Source organism: Podarcis vaucheri (assembly GCF_965113315.1).
Source record: "Podarcis vaucheri genome assembly, chromosome: 6".
Taxonomy (NCBI): Eukaryota; Metazoa; Chordata; class Lepidosauria; order Squamata; family Lacertidae; genus Podarcis; species Podarcis vaucheri.
In genome coordinates this window covers 101,504,965-101,528,637 of record NC_138764.1, presented here as the reverse complement: position 1 = coordinate 101,528,637, position 23,673 = coordinate 101,504,965, and the positions used below count along the sequence as shown (strand labels likewise).

General features: G+C 46.8%; 1 protein-coding gene across 5 annotated transcripts in view; it reads right to left on the bottom strand.

Moving 5' to 3' along the window:
• The window catches only part of UCKL1 (uridine-cytidine kinase 1 like 1), a 79,441-nt gene that overhangs the window by 23,917 nt on the left and 31,851 nt on the right, over positions 1-23,673 (bottom strand). For all 5 annotated transcript variants that reach the window (XM_082226105.1, XM_082226107.1, XM_082226104.1 and 2 more), the window contains exons 3-7: positions 22,394-22,500; positions 12,198-12,368; positions 6,016-6,087; positions 3,372-3,561; positions 2,005-2,066 (exon numbers count right to left, since the gene is read on the bottom strand). In XM_082226105.1, coding sequence (XP_082082231.1) covers positions 2,005-2,066; positions 3,372-3,561; positions 6,016-6,087; positions 12,198-12,368; positions 22,394-22,500 — 602 coding nt within the window. The remainder of the gene's footprint in view (positions 1-2,004; positions 2,067-3,371; positions 3,562-6,015; positions 6,088-12,197; positions 12,369-22,393; positions 22,501-23,673) is intronic.

The window sequence follows — 23,673 nt, the reverse complement described above, 5'->3', positions numbered from 1 at the left end:
CCAGGCTCTCAAGGGCGCCAGACTGAGAGTCCGGGCCCTGAGAGTTGGAGTCCGGGGAAGAGCCCATCCATTGGTTGGAGTGCCGCGGCGGGCTCGTCTACTGCGGGCGGCTCTGTGCTGTGAGTTTGGGGGTGAGTGAGCTAGCGAGTTGCTGAGGCGGCCAGCTGGCTCCACCCTCCTGCGTACCTGGGATTGGTGTAGTGCATGCTCTAGGTATCTCTCACTTGGACTACAGTGGTGCCTCGCAAGACGAAAAGAATCCGTTCTGTGATTCTCTTCGTCTAGCGTTTTTTTCGTCTTGCGAAGCATGCCCATTGACGGATTAGCGGATTAGCGCTATTAGCGGCTTTTAGCGGCTTATCTGCTGATCGGATCAGCTGATAAGCGGATTAGCGGCTTATAAAAAGGGGGGAGGAAAAAAAACAGCAGGAACTCGCAAGACATTGTCGTCTTGCGAAGCAAGCCCATAGGAGATTCGTTTTGCGAAGCACCCCCAAAACGGAAAACCCTTTCGTCTAGCGGGTTTTCCGTCTTGCGAGGCATTCGCCTTGCGGGGCACCACTGTACTGCAATGCGCTCTACATGGGGCTACCTTTGAAGGTGACTCGGAAACTGCAACTAATCCAGAATGCAGCAGCCAGACTGGTGACTGGGAGCGGCCGCAGATCACATAACACCGGTCTTGAAAGACCTACATTGGCTCCCAGTACGTTTCCGAGCACAATTCAAAGTGTTGGTGCTGACCTTTAAAGCCCTATATGGCCTTGGTCCAGTATACTTGAAGGAGCATCTCCACCCCCATCGTTCTGAGGTCCAGCTCTGAGGGCCTTCTGGTGGTTCCCTCGCTGCAATAAGCCAATTTACAGGGAACCAGGCAGAGGGCCTTCTCGGTAGTGGCACCTGCCCTGTGGAACGCCCTCCCACCAGATGTCAAAGAGAAAAATAACTACCAAACTTTTAGAAGACATCTGAAGGCAGCCCTGTTTAGGGAAGCTTTTAATGTTTAATAGGTTATTGTATTTTAGGGTTTTGTTGGAAGCCGCCCAGAGTGGCTAGGGAAGCCCAGCCAGATGGGCGGGGTATAAATAAATATTATTATTATTAATAATAATACGCTGACACCTCGGGTTGGTTTGTTGCACTGGGCTCTTTATGTTCCCTGTTTTCTTTTGATGAGCAGAGATAAGTGTGGTGTCAGCTCTCTTAAAAAAAGTCAACAACTTTGGGGTTCTCCCCCTAAAAAAAGCTCAATAAGTCTGGGAAACCTGGGGGGGGGGTGGCGGGCAGATTTTTGCCCTTGCCCCAGTCTAATGATACCAACAGATGTTGTTGGATTCCAACGCCCACCTACCTCAGCCAGTGTGGCCAATGGCTGGGGGGTTTATGGGTTGTTGTAGCACATCAACATCTGGAAGGGGCAAGGCTGGAGGAAGCCAGGGAGAGTACGTTGGATTAGGACTTGAGCCGGTTAGCATTTGGCTGCCCGCAAAGCTGCAGAGCTCTCTGGGCGATCTGGCGCCCGTGGCCCACCTCACAGGTGGAGAGGGTCAAATGCTCAAGGAGTGTAGGAAAACGGGGAAGGGAACCTGATAGGTTGCCTTAGTTTGCCGGAGGAAGGGCGGGATAAAGACATGGAAAAAGACATTTGCAGTCCTGCCCAGAGAATTTGCATGAGGGCAGACTTCCCCAAGATGGCCTGAAGATGTCTGGAATTTGACCAGCTGGCCTTGAGAGTTCCCTTGTCCTCTTTGCTAGACAACTGGGAAGCCTGGGCCAAGTATGGAGTCTGATCTGGAATCCTTTTCAGCAGAATCTGAGGGTCTTTGGGACACGTTCTGGGAAGAAGCCGGGCCTCCTTGCAGACCCCACCGGAAAACCCACCCTGGCAGCTCTGTTTGCCCGAAGATGTGGAAGCAAAGGAGGGGATTGCAAGAGTCCCCCTAACCCAACCAGCACACCCAGTGTTCAGCCCTTCCTCCTGCCCCATCCCACGGCAGTTCTTACCTCTTCCAGCTGGCTGTGGACATGCTGCACGATCAGATCGATGGCTACGGTGTTCCCACTGCCTGGAGCGGAGCAGAGAGAGAGAGAGAATTGTGGATACCTGTTTCCTAACAGCTATGACCCGGAAAAGCCACTAGAGGGCAGCAGAACACAGTCAACCGAATTAACATTGCAATGTCCCTTGCTTACAGCACTGTTTGCCAACGTGGTGCCCTCTGGCTGTTTTGTGTGACAACTCCCATCAGCTGCAACCAACTGGGACCGAAGGGATTTATAGAATCACAGAATTGTAGAGTTTGAAGGGACCCTGAGGGTCATCTAGTCCAACCCCCTGCAGTGCAGGAACATTTCACCCAATGTGGGGCTCAAACCCACAACCCTGAGATTAAGATGCTCTGCCAGCTGGGCTCTCCCTGCTATTCCGGTCCATGACATGTAGTCTGAAGCAGCTGGAAGGAACGCTGCCTTGGATAGTTGCCGTCTTTTTCTCAGCTGGTAGAGCAGGAGACACTTAATCTCAGGGTTGTGGGTTCGAGTTCCACATTGGTCAGGGGGTCGGACTAGATGACCCCCAGGGTCCCTTTCAACTCTACAATTCTATTATGTCTCTGTATATGCTGGAAGCTACCCAGAGTGACTGGGGCAATCCAGTCAGATGGGCAGAGTACCAATAATAATAATAATAATAATATCTCCCCCTTGTTTCTGATGTAGATCATCCCTCACCCCTTCTTCCCTGATTGGGGGGGGGAGTCATTCTTCGAGGAATCGGATCCCTCCCCCGGTGGCAGTAAATAAGCAGATCAAACGAAAGGAGCCTTCTTAATAGTCAGTTTCCTTAATAATCACAGCGAGAGACAAAGGAATGAATCTCTCTCTAGAAATGGTGTTGCTCCCAGTTAAGGTTCACCCCCTCCACCCCCATTAATCTACATCACTCCTACGTTGGGTAATCTGGGTTTGTTGCCGCTGCGCTTTCTGTTCTATCACTTTCCAAGCCCGTCTAGTCTCAGGCAAAGGGGCGTCAGGAATGCTTTCCAAGGACACGGAACCTTCCAGCTGTCTCTCTCCTGGTGTTTCCTCTTCTAGCTATTCCTCACCCAGTACTTCCCAGCTTTTCCCCTCTGGACTATGCCCTTCTGCAAACCGCTGTTCTAAATCAATACTGCCCTCCTGCCCTTGGGAAGGTTCAGAAAAGGGCCATTCCTCCTCAGTCCAGCCCCTGGCACTTGTGTGGGCCCTGAGGCTCACTATACCCATCATGTCTCACAACCACGGAGAGCCTTATTCTGCGCAGAAAACATGCAGAATTTAAGCACTGGACAAGCTGTTGTCCCGCCAGGCGAGACCAGAGAAGAGACACCTACCCCGAGGGACGACAATGTCCGCCAGACGCATGGTAGGCTGGATGTACTGGTCGAAGGCCGGCTTGACAAACTTGTTGTACTGCTTGATGACGCCCTCAATGTCCCTGCCGCGCTCGCCAATGTCCCTGCGGAGGCGCCGGACCAGGCGGATGTCAGAGTCTGTGTCGACGAATATCTTCATATCTAGAAGCTGGAAGAAGGGAGAGGGGATGATGCACTCGCAGATATTCCACTTACTGAATACAATGTGTTCCCAGGGAATCACTCATTAGGTCCTAAACGGCATACCTGAAGGAGCGTCTCCACCTCCATCGTTCTGCCTGGACACTGAGGTCCACCTCCGAGGGCCTTCTGGCGGTTCCCTCCCTGCGAGAAGTGAGGTTACAGGGAACCAGGCAGAGGGCCTTCTCGGTAGTGGCACCCGCCCTGTGGAACGCCCTCCTACCAGATGTCAAAGAGATAAACAACTACCAGACTTTTAGAAGACATCTGAAGGCAGCCCTGTTTAGGGAAGCTTTTAATGTTTGATGCAATACTGTATCCCTGCTTCTGCCAACCTAGCAGTTCGAAAGCACGCAGTGCAAGAAGATAAACAGGTACCGCTCCGGCGGGAAGGTAAACGGTGTTTCCATGCGCTGCTCTGGTTTCGCCAGAAGCGGCTTAGTCATGCTGGCCACATGACCTGGAAAAACTGTCTGCGTAAGCGGACAAACGCCGGCTCCCTCAGCCTGCAAAGCAAGATGAGCGCCGCAACCTCAGAGTCCTTCGGGATTGGACTTAATTGTCAGGGGTCCCTTTACCTTTACCCTTACACAAGGGTTAAGCAAATTCATCATTAGGTCACTTTATCAGACACCTTTCCCAACACCTCTTAAGTACCCATCTCTGAAAGAACAATAAAACTCTTGACAAATCCTTGCCCTCAGGACTTGTCTGGAGATGGGCTTTCAGAACACTTGACTTGCTCAACTGCGGATGTCTGTTGTTGCCCGCTTGGTCACTGCCTGGGTGGGTGGGGGCCGTGGATGTGCTCTCACGCTTGGGGAATTATGAAGGGATGCCCTGTTCCTGCTGCCTACGTGACTTCCTGCTTCTTGGTTCATGGAGGAAGCTGGAGCCCAAATTCACCTTTCTTTAAGGGTTAAAATGGCGTTGGAATGAGGAGAGTCGGTTAAAGTATGGATTTTCTACGAATTTATAAATCTAGGTATCTTCTCTGAGCTGTCAAGTCGAAAGGATACTTTCAGGCATAATATTTGTAGCATTGTAAGAACTTTAAAGATATGCGCCCCCCCCCCCCCCGATTTCCATAACAGCTGTTAGTGAATAATGCTCAGAATCCATCAAAGCCGGCCTTAACAACATTGCAAACTCCACGTTTTAAAGGAGAGCAGTGTTAGGGGAGAGTTTCAGGTGCTCAACAGCAGGGAACAGCTGCATCCAGAAAGAAGGAAACAGGGGAGCTGAGAAGACTTGCTTGCAAAAGTGGAGCCCACCCTGGAGCGCTTGGGCTGCGGGCAGGAAGTGCCAAGGCTTTCTCCATTCACAGATTTGTCTTTTAAGCAAGAGAAGCAGCCCCAAACAACCCACTCCCCTCTCTCTAGTGCAGATCCTTCTCTGCTGACAATTCCCCAGCTGGCCACTGGAGGTCACTGTTGCCCCAAGATTGCCCGACTGTGAAACAGACCATTAAAGGAACGTCCGGGATAATTATGATTTTTTTCTGTGATCGGTTTATTGTTTGTTATTATTATTCGTAGTAGTAAATTGTGTTTTTAATGTTGGACACCACCCTGTGATCTTTGAATAAAGAGGCAGTAGATAAACTGAAATAATAATAATAATAGTAATAATTAATAATAATAATAATAACAATAATAATAATAATAGCAGCAGCAACAACAACAATCCTTAGGGAGCTGTGGTCACTGTTTGTGGGGAGACACATTTTGTGCCCCAGGTCAAACCATTTGTCCACCTAGCCCTACTCTGTCAACTCGGACCGGCAGTAGCAGATTTTCGAGTTCTCGGGCAGAGAGAAATCTTCCCCGCCCCCTTCTACATGAGCATTTAAATCTGGAAATTATTGGAATCAGGGACCTTCTAAGAAGGGACGCAGGTGACGCTGTGGGTTAAACCACAGAGCCTAGGACTTGCTGATCAGAAGGTTTGTGTTTCGAATCCCCGCAATGGGGTGAGCTCCCGTTGCTCGGTCCCTGCTCCTGCCAACCTAGCAGTTCGAAAGCACAAAAGTGCAAGTAGATAAATAGGTACCACTCTGGCGGGAAGGTAAACGGCGTTTCCATGTGCTGCTCTGGTTCGCCAGAAGTGGCTTAGTCATGCTGGCCACATGACCCGGAAACTGTATGCTGGCTCCCTTGGCCAGTAAAGTGAGATGAGCGCTGCAACCCCAGAGTCGGCCACAACTGGACCTAATGGTCAGGGGTCCCTTTACCTTAAGAAGAAACAGACCCTTCCCTAAAAGGAGTCCTCTGTCTCCTTTTTTACACGACTTCTATATATAAATAAAAAAGAGGTCCACCTGAGCACTGGAAAGGGCATTCACTTTCTTTGCAGATAAAAATATCAATTAAAAAAACAGGGTTAATGGGCCATTTCTGAAACACCAGGGATCTTGCCATACCTTCAGGAGTTCCTTGTCTGCAAACGCCATGATGCCTTCAAATATGATCACATTGGCGCCATAGAGTGTTTTCTGGAAAGAGAAAGGCACGCCATGAAGACTGGATAAACAAGCAAAACGAAACAAAACGTGGCTTTGAAAGGGAGAAAAAAACGTCCTCCTCAGGTGGGTAGCCAGTGCTTGCTGGAAAGGAGAGGAGTAGTGTGACTCAGGCAACACGTTGGCGATTAATATACACAGAATAATAAACTATACATTCTTTATCAACCTTCCGAGAAAAATACAAGACATTAAACGAAGCCACAGAGACTTGCGAACTACCCAACCTAAGATGAACTTATAATGTCTGGTTTCAATAGATTTTTCAAATGCTTAACTCAGTCTTTTAGATAAGTTCATGAAGGTACCAGCAAAAAGTAAGTTTGCTGTTGTTCACAATACCGAGAGATGCTAGTGGAGTTGTAGATAGATGTTAATGGAGTTGTAGACGACAGGGTGCAGGTGTTTTGCACCTGTTTTGCCCTTTCAGTCCAAGTAATCGAGAGGCCCTTTTACTGGGGCTTGCAGGTAGCCTACTCCCAAGATAGTTTTCCGGGCTTCTTTAATGGTCTAATAATAATAATAATAATTTATTATTTGTACCCCGCCCATCTGGCTGGGTTTCCCCAGCCACTCTGGGCGGCTTCCATAGAAACCCAAAACCACTAAAATATCATATATTAAAAACTTCCCTGAACAGGGCTGCCTTAAGATGTCTTCTGAATGTCAGGTAGTTGTTTATCGTTTTGACATCTGATGGGAGGGCGTTCCACAGGGCGGGTGCCACTACCGAAAAGGCCCTCTGCCTGGTTCCCTGTAGCTTTGCTTCTCGCAGTGAGGGAACCGCCAGGAGGCCCTCGGCGCTGGACCTCAGCGTCCGGGCTGAACTATGGGGGTGGAGACACTCCTTCAGGTATACAGGGCCGAGGCCGTTTAGGGCTTTAAAGGTCAGCACCAGCACTTTGAATTGTGCTTGGAAACATACTGGGAGCCAATGTAGGTCTTGAGATGTATATTGATATTCAGTTTTATAGAGAATTCTCTTTCTTGGCTTAAGTTTAAGAGACTGATTTGCTAAGAGAGGAGGGCAAGCCTGGTTCAAATGTGCCAGCTGAGCACATCTGGCACGCTGCCCGCGGTGTTTGCCCAACGGAGGCTTCCCTACCACCTTGGCCCTCTTCTCCCTCACAAGAAGCAACAGCCGCCTGGGAGCCACTTCTAATCCGAATGCAAAGAGAAGGGAAAAGGGAAGGAGGGGACAAGGAACTTCCAAGGGGGAGAGCAGAGGTTCTCTCGTAAGAAATATGAGATTTGAAACAGGCATAAAAATGCTTGCAAGCAAGGAGGAGAGAGAAAGGAAGAGGGCGGGAGCATTCCCATCGGATGCCAAACAGATAAACTACCGTATTTTTTGCTCCATAAGATGCACCTGGATTTAAGAAACAAGAAAAAAATATATTCTGAACGAAACAATGGGTGCGTGATTTTTTTTGGTGCAGGCTGTAGCCATGGACACGCTATGTGATCTGATGGTGAATTTGGGGTGACCCAATGCAAAAATCCTGAGGATCCATGGGCTTTTACCTCCTCCTTCTCAGGCAGCCTCCACTAGCATCCCTTATCTCTCTTCCGATCCCACCGATCAGCTGTTTCCTTTCAACACTCCCTTCCCTCTTCTTTGCCTTAGTGTCTTTTCCTTAGCTGGAGCAGTTTTTTGCTCCTCCTTTTCTTCTAATTTCTCCCCTTATTGCTTTAGTCTTCCTGTTTCCCCCCTTTGCAAGTTTGCTGTCTTTACCTCCCCCCTCCCAGGCAGCCTCCTTTATCTCTAGCGTCCCTTATCTCTCTCCCCGATTGGCAAACGATCAGCGGCTTTGTTTCAACACCCACTTCCCTCTTTCAAAAAAAGAGAGCATGATCTGCTTTTTGCCCCTGGGCAATTTGGCTCCAGGGACCACGCATTTGCTCCGTAGGACGCACACACATTTCCCCTTACTTTTTAGGAAGAAAAAAGTGTGTCTTATGGAGTGAAAAATACGGTATATATGCATTTTAGAAAACCTATGAAGGCAGCCCTGTATAGGGAAGTTTTTAATGACTGATGCCTTGTTATGTTTTTATATTCTGTCGGAACCCAGTAAATAAATAATGAAATCATCAACACCATCATCATTACAGTGGTGCCTCGCAAGACAAAATTAATTCGTTCCGCAAGTTTTTTGTCTAGCGAATTTTTCGTCTTGCGAAGCACGGTGTCGGAAAAGTTTTGGAAAAGCTTCAAAAATCGCCAAAAACCTCAAAAAAGGCTACCACACCGCGTTCTATGAGTTGCTCCTCGAAGTCAAGTCGCAACTGTATTAACGGTGTTAAGAAAAAGGAAACAAACTTGCAAAAAACGCAAGACGTTTCGTCTTGCGAAGCAAGCCCATAGGGAAATTCGTCTTGCGAAGCAGCTCAAAAACCGCAAAACCCTTTCGTCTAGCGAGTTTTTCGTCTTGCGAGGCATTCGTCTTGCGGGGCACCACTGTATTAGGAGAGCTGTCAAAGGGAAGCGGCCTTTGGTGAGATCAGGTCTTGGGGGTGAGGCTGTGGCTTCCCTAGATGTTGGTGGGCTCTCAACCTTTGCCAGCCCCAAAACCAAACCTGGAACCTGCGATTCCCCCCCAGCCAGACGTTAAGTACAGAGAAAAGTGTGGAGGAGTCAAGGCACATATGAACATAGGAATATATATTTTTGCAGCGGATGTATGCAAGGATGTAAACCATCAGTAATGACTCCAGGCTGACCGCCAAAAGAATATGCAATCAAAACGGAATGACCTTCTGTGGCTTTTACAACTTTCCCTTGCAAAGAGCAGCGTGTTATCTCACACGAACAAAGGTGTTCTTGTCCAAACACGCCGAGATCACAAGAGCTGCGCTCCAAATGTAAAGAACATCTAACTTTACCGTATTGGCCCGAATATAAGCCGCACTTTTCTTTCCAAATTCCGACCATGAAAAGCTAAAAGTGCAGCTTAAATTCGCGACCTTACAAAAATGGGCTTTCTCTTCTTTTTTCAAAATAATTTTACTTTATATTCCACACAATCATCATGACTTCCCTCAACTCCCCCTTCTGGTGCTTTAAATATTTTTTTCTCCTGCCTGTTTTACTCTACTTTAATTTTGCAATCTGTTGTATTTACAGAAATATTGCAAAGACGTGGACTCACTAGCAGGATTTGAGTAAACACTTACAATTAAGAAAACAAAGATAAAAGTTAAGGTGCAACAACTGGGGAAATAATAAAAGGTAAGGTGTGATTTGGGAAGTATGGCACAAAAATGACAAGAATGTAATAATCGTTAGGTAAAAGATTACAAAAATTGGCTTTCTTGATATTGCGGCTGAAACAGACATACGGTAAAATGGAACGGGTGTGAGTGCCTGAAGAATTTTAAGGGCTTATATTCGGACATTGTCTTTTTCTCTTCCCACCCCCCTTGAATTTTAAAGGTGCAGCTTATTTGTGGGCGCAGCTTATATTCGGGCCGTACGGTATGCGTCAAACCATAAAAGATTATACAGCTACGATTGCATGCTCAGTTGGCTATCAGTCATAGATTGCACCTGGATATCGACCGGTTTAAGTTCTTGCATGCCTGTGTTGAGGAAATATATTATGTTCATCTCTAGACCTTGATTTCATTTGTTTATTGGGAGTCCAAAAGCACCAGGGTGGCCCCATAAGCTCACTATTCCTGCCAACCACCAGAACTTCCCCTTTGCCAAGTGCCCAAGTATGTTTGTGTGTATTAATAAATTTATTATTATTATTTTAATAATAAAAAAGGGCACAGCTTCTCGCAAATGTTTGCAACCACTCTCGTCTCATCATCATCATCATCATCATCATCATTATTATAGCCATCTGGCTGGGTTTCCCCAGCCACTCTGGGCGGCTTCCAACAAAATATTAAAATACAATAGTCCGTCAAACATTAAAAGCTTCCCTAAACAGGGCTGCCTTCAGATGTCTTCTAAAAGTCTGGTAGCTGCTTTTCTCTTTGACATCTGGTGGGAGGGCGTTCCACAGGGCGGATGCCACCACCGAGAAGGCCCTCTGCCTGGTTCCCTGTAACTTGGCTTCTTGCAGTGAGGGAACCGCCTGAAGGCCCTCGGAGCTGGACCTCAGTGTCCGGGCAGAACGAGGGGGGTGGAGAGACAGATATACAGACGCATGTGAGTGCACATGCAATTTATTCATTTAATGTATTTCTAGACTGCTTACTATTTTAACAATATTTAAGTGGTGCACAGCAACGCAAAATTGTTTTATTATTGTGCGATTCTATTCCTGCAATCCAACCCGGGACCTTACCAGGTAAGAAATCCTATCAAACAAACAAAAATGTGTAACGCCAAAGGAACATATTTAAACAACTAAAATGCCCTGTATAAAAATACCACTGTGGTGCAGGATCCAGTCTTATGGATCAGGGGGAGTTTTGTGTTCTGCAAGTAGCATCTCTGTTCCACCCCCGAGATTCACTGAATAATGATAGGAGAAGATCCAAACTCATCCATTCTGTTACAGGTCTGGGTCATTCTGTGTGATGTAGTGGTTTAGAGTACAATGGCACCTTGGTTCTCGAACTGAATCTGTTCCGGGAGCTGTCTGACTCCCAAAAGCGTTCGAAAACCAAGGCGTGGCTTCTGATTGGCTGCAGGAGCTTCCTGCTCTCATGTGGAATTCGCGATGGAAGTTCGGCTTCCAAAAAACGTTTGCAAACCGGAACACTTATTTCTGGGTTTGCGGCATCCGGGAGCCGATTTGTTCGGGAGCCAAGCCGTTCAAGTACCAAGGTACCACTGTATTGGGGGGAAAGACCTGGGAGATGAGGGGTCAAATCCCTGTTGGAGGGCAGGTGGGATAGCAAAATGTAAATAAATAAATGAAATTCTACAGCTGAGCTGACATGCTCCCCCCCTCCCCAATTTTCACTGCACGCATTGGGAGGCATAAAATGATAAAAATGGGAAGTGTATTTTGGCGATTCTTTCAGGGGTGAGGAACGTACCAATAGTGGGGCGGGGAGGCAAGAGTGCCCCCCAGCTGGGTGGCACCCCCACGTTGATTTCCCAGAATTCCCTCTGAGCAACCACTGGCATCGCTTGCAAGCCAGTTTCATTCCGCCGCCCCAAGGAAGGGGGTAAGACCCCCTCCCCAAGACCTTAAGCCTCCTCTTCCCCAGGGATTTCGATTCCAAGTGGATGGATGCTAAATACCCCACAATGTATACCGTATTTTTCGCTCTATAAGACGCACTTTCCCCCTCCTAAAAAGTAAGCAGAAATGTGTGTGCGTCTTATGGAGCGAGTGCAGGCTTCACAGCTGTCCCAGAAGCCAGAACAGCAACAGGGATCACTGCTTTTGCTGCACAGCGACCCCTCTTGCTGTTCTGACTTCGCTTCGCTGGAGAGGCGCTGCGCAGAGAGGGAGAAAAATTTTTCTTTCTTGTTTTCCTCCTCTAAAACTAGGTGCGTCTTATGGTCGGGTGTGTCTTATAGAGCGAAAAATACAGCATATAAAGGTAAAGGTGCCCCTGACCATTAGATCCAGTCGTGTCCGACTCTGGGGTTGCGGCGCTCATCTCACTTTACTGGCCGAGGGAGCCAGCGTTTGTCCGCAGACAGCTTCCGGGTCATGTGGCCAGCATGACTAAGCCGCTTCTGGCGAACCAGAGCAGTGCACGGAAACGCCGTTTACCTTCCCGCTGGAGCGGTACCTATTTATCTACTTGCACTTTGACATGCTTTCAAACTGCTAGGTTGGCAGGAGCTGGGACCGAACAACGTGAGCTCACCCCGTCGCGGGGATTCGAACCGCCGACCTTCTGATCAGCAAGTCCTAGGCTCTGTGGTTTAACCCACAGCGCCACCTGTGTGCCTTCGCTGTGTTCAGCGAAGTGGGAGGAGAAATGGAGCCCCTTCCATTTCTCCTCCCGGTTTGCTGGAGAGGCGCTGTGCAGAGAGGGAGAAATTTTTTTCTTTCTTGTTCTCCTCCTCTAAAACTAGGTGCGTCTTATGGTCGGGTGTGTCTTATAGAGCGAAAAATACGGTCTATAATAACCCTTAAAAGACCACCTGAGGAGTGGCTCACCCATTCTTTCTTGCGGCTGTGGGTAGTGAAGTCGTAGATGGGAATCTTGACGCTTTTGCCTTGCTTGAGTTTCTTGAGGGTGGAGATGATCAGGTCGAAGTCGAAGGCGTCGGGGTGGTCAAAGTTGAAATCGTTGCTGGATGCCTGTTGCTGTTGCTCCTTAGTTAGGACCTGACGGAGAAAGAAAGGGGGTCATGCTCCGAAGGGCAGCCATGGGGAGGTCAGGCAAGGCAGGGTGGGAAATCAGGGAGGAGGAAAGCCCTTGTAAAAGGACCTCTTCTTTTGGTGTGGTTCCATTACAAGATGGCCTAGAAGTGCTTCCTGTTCCCTGAATCTCTACGCTCTCTTTATTAAGAAACCAGAAGCATTTTTACTTGGCATTGGAGGAGGTGATATTAACAGACAGGACTGTAAGTTGTTTTTATTGGCACAAAAACGGAAGCAAGAAGAATTACCAGCGAAAGAAGTATGGCAGATGAAATTGATGGACTATGCAAAACTAGATAAATTAACAGGAAGGATTCGAAACCTGCGGGACCAGAGATTCTTAGAAGGCTGGAGTCAATATATGAACTATTTGAAAAGCAATTGTAATGAACAGATTACGCTGGTAGGACTGCAAGAAGTTTTGTAAGGAGGACTATTTGAAATATTGCAAGGAAGACTATGAGGAGAATTATTGGTTACTGATAATTAAGAGTAATAGAGAAATTAAGAAATGCAGAATAAGTGATAAAGAACAGAAAATCATCTGAGGTGTTGATGGAAGTCTAAAATATTGTATAAGATAAAAAGTTGTTATATGACTGTTGGAAACGATTTTTTAAACATATCGTTTCCAACAGTCATATAACATAACTTCTTATCTTATACAATGTTTTAGACTTATATATACATTTTTATTGATTTTTTAATCAATAAAAATGTGTATGTGTGTATATATATATATATATGCAGGTTTTGGTGTCTTCGGGTGTCTTCCCGTGTAAGAGTCGGGGTGTCTGTGCGACGTTTCGACGAGGTCTCACTCGTCATCTTCAGGCTGGTGCTTTCGGCTTCTTGTTACTGGAACAGAGCAGAATCTGGTGTTTGAGTTCCTATAAATACTGTTGAGGGGTGTGGTGTATAGCCTCCAACGTTCTGGGCAGAGAGGAAGTTCCTAGATTAGTGTGCCTTTTCTTCTTTTGTTCCTTAATTACTTGAGGGATATCTTGAGTGATTTCATGAGTGATATTCTGAATACCACTGGGTGGGTCATTAAGTGTAGATTAGTTGCTAAAGCTTTTGTGTCTTGACCTCTTGAGCTTGTGAAGAGTTTTTCTGAGAAGATGGCTGTGCTGCATTTAGTTGTGCTCTGGCTTGGCTTCGTGTATAGGGGCGAGCTGTGATTTTGTGCCTTGTGCCAGCCAGATCTGTGTAGGGATTGCAGGGGGGTGCAGCATCCGGAGGTGCCACTATAGTTTGGCTACTGGATGGAGTCTGTAATATGTCTGTGGAGAGGGTCTGGGTTTGGGTCTGGTGTGGTTGATTGGTGACGGCGTTCTGTGTGCCTCTGGTTCTGGTGTCGGTTTTTGTGGGGAGGGCTAATTTCCAGATGTCTGGCAGGCGGGACGTGTCGTCACGCTTGTTCATGTTGTGAGGGTGTTTCTCTATCTCGATGGCTTCCATGATTATTCTCTTGTGGTGATGTTCCATGTTAAAGAGCAATTTGGAATCTGCAAAATTAATTTCGTGTCCTGTTTCTTTCATGTGTTGGAAAAGAGAGGAAGTTTTTTCTTCTTTTTTGACGGCATTCTTGTGTTCTGCGATACGTGCATTTATTCGTCTGTTTGTTTGTCCAATGTACGTGGCTGGGCAGACTTTGCAGGGTATTTCATAGACCCCTTGGTTTTCCAGCTGGATTTTGTCTTTTGGGTTTCTGAGGATATTGGCTATTTTTTGGTTGGTGCAGAAGGCTGTTTTGATATTGTGTTTATGGAGGATTTTGCTGATTTTGTCTGTAGTGCCCTTGATATAAGGAAGGAGGGCCATGCCATTGTTTTCTTCTGTGTCTTGGTTTTTGGGGGGTGTTTCTTTTTGGATTAGCTTCGTAACCCTGTTTTTCTGGTATCCATTGGCGATTAACACATTTGAGAGATTCTGTAACTCAGTTGTCAAGTGGTCTTTGTCAGCCAGGCGTTTGGTTCTGGAGATGAGAGTCTTGGCTACGGAGTTTATTTGTGCAGGGTGGTGGTGTGATTGTGCATGTAAGTAGCGGTTGGTGTGTGTTTTTTTCCGGTAGATAGTGTGTCCTAGGGAGCCATCAGGTTTTTTGTAGATTAGGACGTCAAGAAAGGGGAGTTGGTTGTTGTCTTCTATTTCCATAGTGAATTGTATTTTGGGGTGTAGGCTGTTGAGATGTGTGAGGAAGCTATCTAGTTTTTCTTTCCCGTGTGGCCAAATTACAAAGGTGTTGTCAACATATCTGAGCCAAAGTTTGGGTTTGTGTTCTGACTTGTCTAAAGCATTGGTTTCAAAGTGTTCCATGTACAAATTTGCGATGACCGGTGAGAGGGGTGATCCCATAGGTGCTCCTTCTATCTGTTTGTATCTTTGTCCATTGTGGATGAAGTACGTGTTGGTTAGGCAGTGGTTACACGGGAAGACACCCGAAGACACCAAAACCTGCATTCCTGTACCCGTGAAAATCTACGAAAGCATATATATATATATATATATATATATATATATATATATATATATATATAAGAATCTCTACGCTCTCTTTGTAATAATGTTATGAGTTTGGGGTGGGGACAAGTAGGCTGTACGCAGACCCCCTTCTAACCCCTGGATCCAGTAAGTGTTAAAAACCAGGCTAACTTCCTGGGTTGAGGTGACAGCCTGGGTGATGAACCATTAAAGGGAACAAAGAAAAGCAGATCTGTGAGAGATGGCAATTTTTGGGGGGCGGGGCTCCCTCAACTGGCTGCTAGTTAGAAAAAGACAAAAGCAAGAGTTGGGAGTTGGCAATGATGCCACATAGAAGTAAAGCAATGCACCAGAGAGAGAGTCGGAGCAACTTTCGAGAGCAACGTTTTATTTCCGTTTAAATCCAAGGCTGTGGCTATGGTAGAAACAGGACCCTCTTGAGGGGGTTCATGGTATCTTGACTCAGGCACCTCTTGCTCACAGGTTTCCCTCCTCCGGGAAACATGTGTCCCACCTCTAACACCAGTGTTGCACGCAACCCCAGTTGAGTGATGTGAGATTCCAAGGGTTCCAGGCACTTACCCAGGGTTTGTGTTTCCTTTTGAGAATGAGTATGTTTCTGAGCACAATTCAAAGTATTGGTGCTGACCTTTAAAGCCCTAAATGGCCTCGGTCCAGTATACCTGAAGGAGCGTCTCCACCCCCATCGTTCAGCCCGGACACTGAAGTCCAGTGCCGAGGGCCTTCTGGCGGTTCCCTTGCTGCGAGAAGCCAAGTTACAGGGAACCAGGCAGGGCCTTCTCGGTAGTGACGCCCGCCCTGTGGAACTCCCTCCCACCAGATGTCAAAGAGAAAAACAACTACCAGACTTTTAGAAGGCATCTGAAGGCAGCCCTGTTTAGGGAAGCTTTTAATGTTTAATAGGTTATTATATTTTAGTGTTCTGTTGGAAGCCACCCAGAGTGGCTGGGGAAACCCAGCCAGATGGGCGGGGTATAAATAATAAATTATTATTATTATTATTATTACAAGGAACACAGGAGACTGGCGTCCTTGGAATATATATGGCTTATTTTACACACACACACATATATAACTTGAGCCTACGGTGGAGGGGCTCACAGTATTAACACCTTGAAAGGATCTTGTTTCTCGCTTGGATTCAAAGAGAAATCAAGTGTTGCTCTCAAATGGTGCCGTGACTCTCCTGCTCGCTGCTTTACTTCTAGGTCACATCATTGCCAATTCTCAACACTCGCCTTGGTCTTTTTCTAACTACCAGCCCGTTGACGGAGTGGGGCTTCCCACCCATTGCCCATCTCACACAGAGCCCCTTCCCTTTAATGGCCCATCGCCCAGGCAATTGCCTCAACCCAGGAAGCTAGACGGGCTTCTATTGCTGGATCCCAGGGTAAGAAAGCCTGCTTCCCCCTCACCCCAAACTCATAACAATACCACTGAAAAAGAGGGAAGAAAGACCGAGGGTGGGAGTTTTCCTCTCCCAAGGATCATAGAATTGTAGAGTTGGAAGGGACCCTGTAATGAATATAGGGGTTGCTCGTGCGTAAGTTGTCAGTGTTTGTAAAAAAAGCAGGAAAAAAAGAAGGAAAGGGTTCTGACCTCCCTTTATCTTCTCAGCCTCCTTGTTGGCACAAAAAGAGTCCACGGGAATATCCTTGCAGAGTTTTATTAAAAGTCTTTGTGCAAAACACGACTGAATACCTATACACACCAGCACCAACCAACCCAAACACCAGCCACCAGCCCAAACTAACATTTCTCACTTATATATATACAACTTGGTGCAGACTGCTGAGTCATGCTGACCCAGCTTTATTCGCATTAAAGAAACAGCGGCCATTTTAGCCGGGACACCCCTTCTGTTTCTTAAATGCGAAAAACCCCAACAGAAACAATACATTACAACAATACAACAATACATTATATACATAAACCCAGTTTTGTCATCAATTCATTATGGCATGTTGCTGGCAAAGGCTTGGTAAACAAATCAGCAATATTATCTTGTGACTGACAATACTCCAGTTTGATTACCTCATTCTGTACACAATCTCTCACATTCGCATGACGGATAGCAATATGTTTTGATGCGGATTTCATTATTTCCGAGCCCGCTAATGCAATGCACGATTGGCTATCCTCATATACTTGGATAGGCAAATCAACTTTACAATCTAGATCTTTTAGTATCTGTATAAACCACATGATTTCATTGCATGCTAGCGACAGGCTCCCATATTCTGCCTCACAGGATGAGGTCGCAACAAATCCTTGTTTCTTTGACCTCCATCCAATTATGGAATTGGCAAACATCATAACCATTCCACTTGTAGATTTTCTAGTAGCTACACAGCTTCCCCAGTCCGCATCAACAAATACTTCTAGTTTTTCATCTTGTGTACTAGATATCTTTAAACATACATTTAATGTCCCCTTTAGATATCTGATAAGCCTTTTCAAAGCACACCAATCGGCAGTACTGGGTTTAGATACATGTTGGCTCAGAACATTTGTAGCACATGCAATGTCTGGCCTTGACCACTGGCTTAAATACAACAGTGATCCTATTTTTGAGTGATACAACTCAGGCCGATCAAATTCATCATCACACAGTGTCTTTGGGAAATCTGGTGTCATGGGAGTCTGAACTGGCTTGCAGTTTTCCATGCCAAACTGCTCTATTAAATGAAGAATTTTCTCTTTCTGGCTCAATAGGAAGCTTCCATCAGCTTCCTGCCTTACTTCTACTCCCAAGTAATTGCTTACAGGCCCTAAGGCTTTAAGCTTAAACCTCTTTTCTAGCTGACTTGTGAGCTTCTGGATCTCATCTGTGGAACTCCCTGCCACAAGCAAGTCATCAACAAAGACTAAGAGCATTAGATATTTGTTGCCTGTCCCCTTGGTGTACAGGCATGGATCAGCCACACTCCTTTTAAAACCAATTTTTACAAGGGCTTCATTTAAACACTGGTTCCAACACCTTCCACTTTGTTTGAGACCGTAAACAGCCTTTCTCAAACGCCAGACTGCACCATTCTCCTCTTCAAACCCAGGGGGTTGTCTCATTAACACTTCATGGTCTAAATTTGCATGCAGATATGCAGCATCAACATCAAAATGGTGCACTGCTAGTTGTCTTACAGCAGCAATGGAAAGCATTAAACGAAAAGTTTCACTCTTTACCGTGGTAGAAAACACTTCATCATAACTTTCCCCTTTAATCTGAGTGAACCCTCTGGCTACTAATCTGGCTCGAAAACGTGGTTCCCCAGATGCAAGGGTCTTCCTTTTGTAAACCTACTTGCATGACACCACTCTGCCACCAGGTGGCGGCATTATGACCTCAAACACTTTGTTACGTTTAAAAGAGTCCATTTCTTCTTTCATAGCTTGTTCCCACAAAGTACGTTCCCCAGGGGGTAAGTCTAAGACTTCATTATAACTTTGTGGTTCCACACAACTCACATTGCATACTCTCACTCCTCCTAGGGTCAAACGCTGAGAGCGCCTAGGCACAACTACTTCTTCTTCCCCCCCTTATCTCTGGCTCTTCTTCCTCTTCCTCTAGAGAAGTATTATCTTTTGCCACATCTTTTGGGGAAATCTGTGCCTCCTCCTCCTCATTCTGCTCCTGTGTTGCCAATGGCTGAGGAGGAGCCTCTTCTCTTACTTGCAGGGGCAGTAGGCAGTCAGGGTTGGCATGGATCGCAGTCCACCTGTCCTGGTCAGCGAAGTCTGCACTTCGTGACAGAACCACGCGTCCTGGGCGTAAATTGAAACGCCACCCTTTGCCATAGGACTGATATCCCACAAAACGCAGTTTCTGCGCTCTAGCGCCCCCTTTTTGGCGCTGAGCTTTGGGAATGTTTACATGTGCCCAAGAACCCCAATTATGGAGCATTGTCCACTCTGGTTCTTTCCCAAACAACACACGATAAGGAATATCTTTTATAGAGCTTGACCAGGTTCTATTAATCAAAAAGTTCGCGGTCAGAAAAGCCTCACCCCACAGCCTATGGTTGTGACCCAATCCTGCATCCACTAGCAGGCAGTCCTTTACTGACTGTATTACAGCCCCACGTCTTTCACACAGACCATTTTCAGCAGGGCTATAAGGGTTAGTTAAGCGATGAGTGATCCCCTTACGTCGCAACCATGCCCCAAATTGTTTGTTCAGAAATTCTCCGCCCCTATCTGTTTGCAGCTGCACAACAGGCCGAGCGAAGAGCTTTTCAACTTGGGCAACCCATTCTCTGAATGTGGGGAAACACTCAGATTTCTGCTTTAACAAAAACAGCCAACTAAAACGTGATTTGTCATCTATTACCAGAAAAGCATATCTGGCGCCCCCTTCAGTCTTCTGTGGAAAAGGGCCTATCACGTCACAATGGACAAGTTCTAAAACCTCTTTAGATACTCTGTCGCTTTTAGAAGCCACAGGCTTCCTCTTAGATTTGGCCATTTTACATACATTGCAATCTAGGAAACAGTTACAGCTATTTACTTTTAGGTTCTTGCACACCTTTTGCATTTCTGAAAGCACATGGAAATTGGCGTGACCCAGTTTTCTGTGCAGTTGATGTACACACCCCTTATGAACTGGCAAATTATCCTGAACCACCTGGGCTGCTTTAACAGGCTTGTCCTGCATTACATACAACCCATTTTCCAACTTTGCATAGCCACATACCTGAGTTCCATTCTTTATCAGACAGCCATCCTGCGTGAACTTAACACTATACCCTGCATTAATCAAACAGCTTACAGACAGTAAACAATAGTCCAAACTGCTGACAAACAGAGTCTCTGGTAGAGTAGTGTTCAAGCACTGCAGGAAACATGTTCCCTGGCCATCAATCTTGCTTCTACGACTGTCAGCAAGATAAATTGAGTCTTTTCCATCAGCTGGCTTCTCCAGGGTCTTAAAGTCCTCCCGACTGTTGCAGATAATCCTGCTGCTCCCAGAGTCCAGCAACCATGTTCCTCGAGGTATCTTTCTCTCCTCCCGAGAAAATGCAGACACAAACTGAGCAGAACGCGTGTTCTTCTTCCCTGAAGAGAACCCCTTCTGCTTATGTTTCTGCGTCGATTGCTGTCTCTGCTCCACGTCGTCTCCTGAAAGTCTTGCCCTGCATTGACGTTGGAGATGCCCGGGTTGGTTGCATCTATAGCATCTCCTCACCGCCATGGCCAAGTCCAAACCTTGGCGTTGCTCCATTGGCAGATTCTGCTGCTGGCCCCCTCGGCTGTAACTCCTCCGTTCTTGGAGTTCAGCCTGTCTATCTGACCTTCTTTCTGCTTCTTCGGTCAATCTGCCAACCACATACTCAAGGGTCAGATCTCGGGGACGCATACTCTCCATGCTGTTAATCACAGGCAACCAGCTTTCAGGCAAACTTGAAAGGATAATGTAGGTTTGGTCAGTCTCATCATAATGCTTACCTCTCTGTTGTAGTTGAAGAGACAGAGATTTCAGCGTTTGAAGATGAGTTGCCAAACTCTCACCTTCTTTCATAACAGTCCTGAACAGCCTTCTGGTCAGAGAAATTATAGTTCCAGCAGTTTCTCTGACATGCGTTGCCCTTAATAAATTCCAGCACTCAAACGCTGTGCTGGAATTTGCTACATGCAATAACTGAGAGTTGCTCAAACACAGCATAATTTGGGCACGGGCCCTTTCATCCAGCCGTTTTTTCTCAGCAGAGTCCTGTCTCAAAACTTCAGTTTCAACACAGTCCCATAGTCCATCTCTCCTTAACAACTGCTGCATTTTAATTGACCAACTCAGCCAGTTGCTCTCTGAGAGAAGTTCAAAAGGGATGCCTCCCCCAATATTTACAACTTGGGAAGACTGGAAATCTGCCATCTCTGCTGGTGCTTGCTGAGCCCCTTCTGTGGGGTCTCCAGCAATCTCTCCTGACTCTCTCTTTAGAGTCCAACTAGATGGTCCTGGCTGGCACTCACCGGCTTCTAGCTGCTGCCTCTGTTGACCCTCAGGTCCCGCCTGGCTCTGCAACTGGTGTAGCCGCTCTGTGAGTCGCCTACTGTGGTCCTCTAGCAGTTCAAACTGTTCCAGTAGCCGACGCTGAGTGCTTTCCTGATCCTCAGATCCTAGCCGCTCCAGCGTCGCTGCAGACAGTTACAGCTTGCCACCAACTGCTCCAACGCACAACCACTGTCTCCGTACACCACCAGGACTCACCAGCTCCTTGCTGAAATGCTGTTAGTCGTTTTGCACTCTGCACATGCTCAGAAACACTGGGCCCATAACCTGTCAGTGTTCGTAAAAAAAGCAGGAAAAAAAGAAGGAAAGGGTTCTGACCTCCCTTTATCTTCTCAGCCTCCTTGTCGGCACAAAAAGAGTCCACAGGAATATCCTTGCAGAGTTTTATTAAAAGTCTTTGTGCAAAACACGACTGAATACCTATACACACCAGCACCAACCAACCCAAACACCAGCCACCAGCCCAAACTAACATTTCTCACTTATATATATACAACTTGGTGCAGACCGCTGAGTCATGCTGACCCAGCTTTATTCGCATTAAAGAAACAGCGGCCATTTTAGCCGGGACATAAGTTACCGCCACTCCTGACTAAGTTGCCTTGTTAAACCTTTCCTGTCTGGACAGCCCTTCACTTCGTGGCTGCCTCAGTCGCTAGCAGGATCCGTCAGTGGGCGTTTCTTAAACCTTTTCCAGCATAAAAGCTGTTTGACGCCAAGTCTCCTCCTACTCTCCCTGCGCGGAAGTCTTCTGCGCAGGGAGGGTGTGGGTAGCGGAGGACCCGTGCTCTCCCCGCTGGTGTCCAGCGAAGAGTCCTGGAGCCCTCTCGCCGATTCCCCCATCTGCCCCCCTTTATCCCTGGTGTTGCGCTGATTTCCTTCCCCAGCTGAGCTGCCTCTCTCCCTGCTGGGTCCCTCTCCAGCATCACTTGAGAGCCTTCCCTCTGCCTCTGGCTCCGATGTCAGTTCCCTGACAGACCCCAACGATCATCTAGTCCAACGCGCTACCATGCAGGAATCTCAACTCAAGCATCCATGGCATATGAACATCCAACCTCTGCTTAAAAAGGTAAAGGTAAAGGGACCCCTGACCATTAGGTCCAGTCGTGGCCAACTCTGGGGTTGCAGCGCTCATCTCGCTTTATTGGCCAAGGGAGCCGGCGTACAGCTTCCGGGTCATGTGGCCAGCATGACTAAGCCGCTTCTGGCGAACCAGAACAGCACACGGAAACGCCGTTCACCTTCCCCCTGGAGACCTATTTTTAGGAGGGGAAAAGTGCGTCTTATAGGGCAAGAAAATACGGTATATGCTCTAAGCAGCCAGGGAGTTTCTTCCAGCTGAAGAGAAAAGGCATGAAACAAATGTCTCTGAATAGACAAATAGGATGCCTTTCTCAAACACTTTTACCTCGTTCCCTTTCCTAAAAGAAGAAAATTAAACAGAAATGAAGGTTATGATGCTGAGCTCTGCCTCTCTCACCTTGTAGAAGGAGTCCATGGAAAGGAGAACCACCCAGGGCACGTCCAAGGCCTCGATTATCATCCTGGCCACGGTGGTCTTCCCCGAGGCACTGCCTCCGCCGAGACCTGGGTCAGGGGTGCAGGGGACGTAAAGGAATCAGCTTAGTTTCATTTCCGTCTGTTTATTAAAAACGTATTTTTGCCAACCTTCCTTTATCCTGGCAGATCCCAGGGCAGAATAGGAAGCCTATATTTATTGATTATTTTATTGATTAAATTTGCATACTGCCCTTCATCTTTTTGCAGAAAGCAAGCGCAGGTGGATGCTTTTGCAGTTGGAGCTGCAAAGAGACCGAGGGTGCAACCTTCGCTTCTTATCTCTCTCTTTTTGTATATAATTTTATTAAGTTTTCTGTTTTATAATTTAACATTTTACATCCTTAAGATATCAATGACTTCCCTTCTGCTCTTCCCATGGTTCATTTTACACATCATAAAGGTAAAGGGGACGCCTGACTATTAGGTCCAGTCGTGGCCGACTCTGGGGTTGCAGCGCTCATCTTGCTTTATTGGCCGAGGGAGCCGGCATACAGCTTCCGGGTCATGTGGCCAGCATGACTAAGCATGGCAAACCAGAGCAGCGCACAGAAATGCTGTTTACCTTCCCGCCGGAGTGGTACCTATTTATCTACATGCACTGCATGCTTTCGAACTGCTAGGTTGGCAGGAGCAGGGACCGAGCAATGGCAGCTCACCCCGTCACGGGGATTTGAACCGCCAACCTTCCGATCGGCAAGTCCTAGGCTCTCCGGTTTAACCCACAGCGCCACCCGCGTCCCTTTACACATCATAAACTCCTGCATATTTTTACAAAAAACTATACCATTCAGTATTCCGTTATTACATCCATCAAAACTTATTTACACTCTTGAATTTATCTTAATGCTGCCAATGTTTTCAGCTGTACACAATTATTTCCCATATATTCAGTAAACCTTTTCCCATCCTCTTTAAACGCATATTCTTCTTGTACTCTTATTCTATATGTTAAGTCTGCGAATTGTGCACATTCTGTCAACTTAAGTTGCCATTCTTCTTTGGTTGGAACTTCGCTCGTTTTGCATTTTTGGGCTAACGAAACACGTGCCGCAGTAGTAGCATACATAAAAAACATTATTTGACACCTGGGAATTTCAGTCTGAATTATCCCCAACAGAAAGGACTCTGTTTTTTGGGGGGGACGTACTTTGAAACGTCCCCCCCCAATTCATTATGTATCATTTCCAAATACTCTTTTAC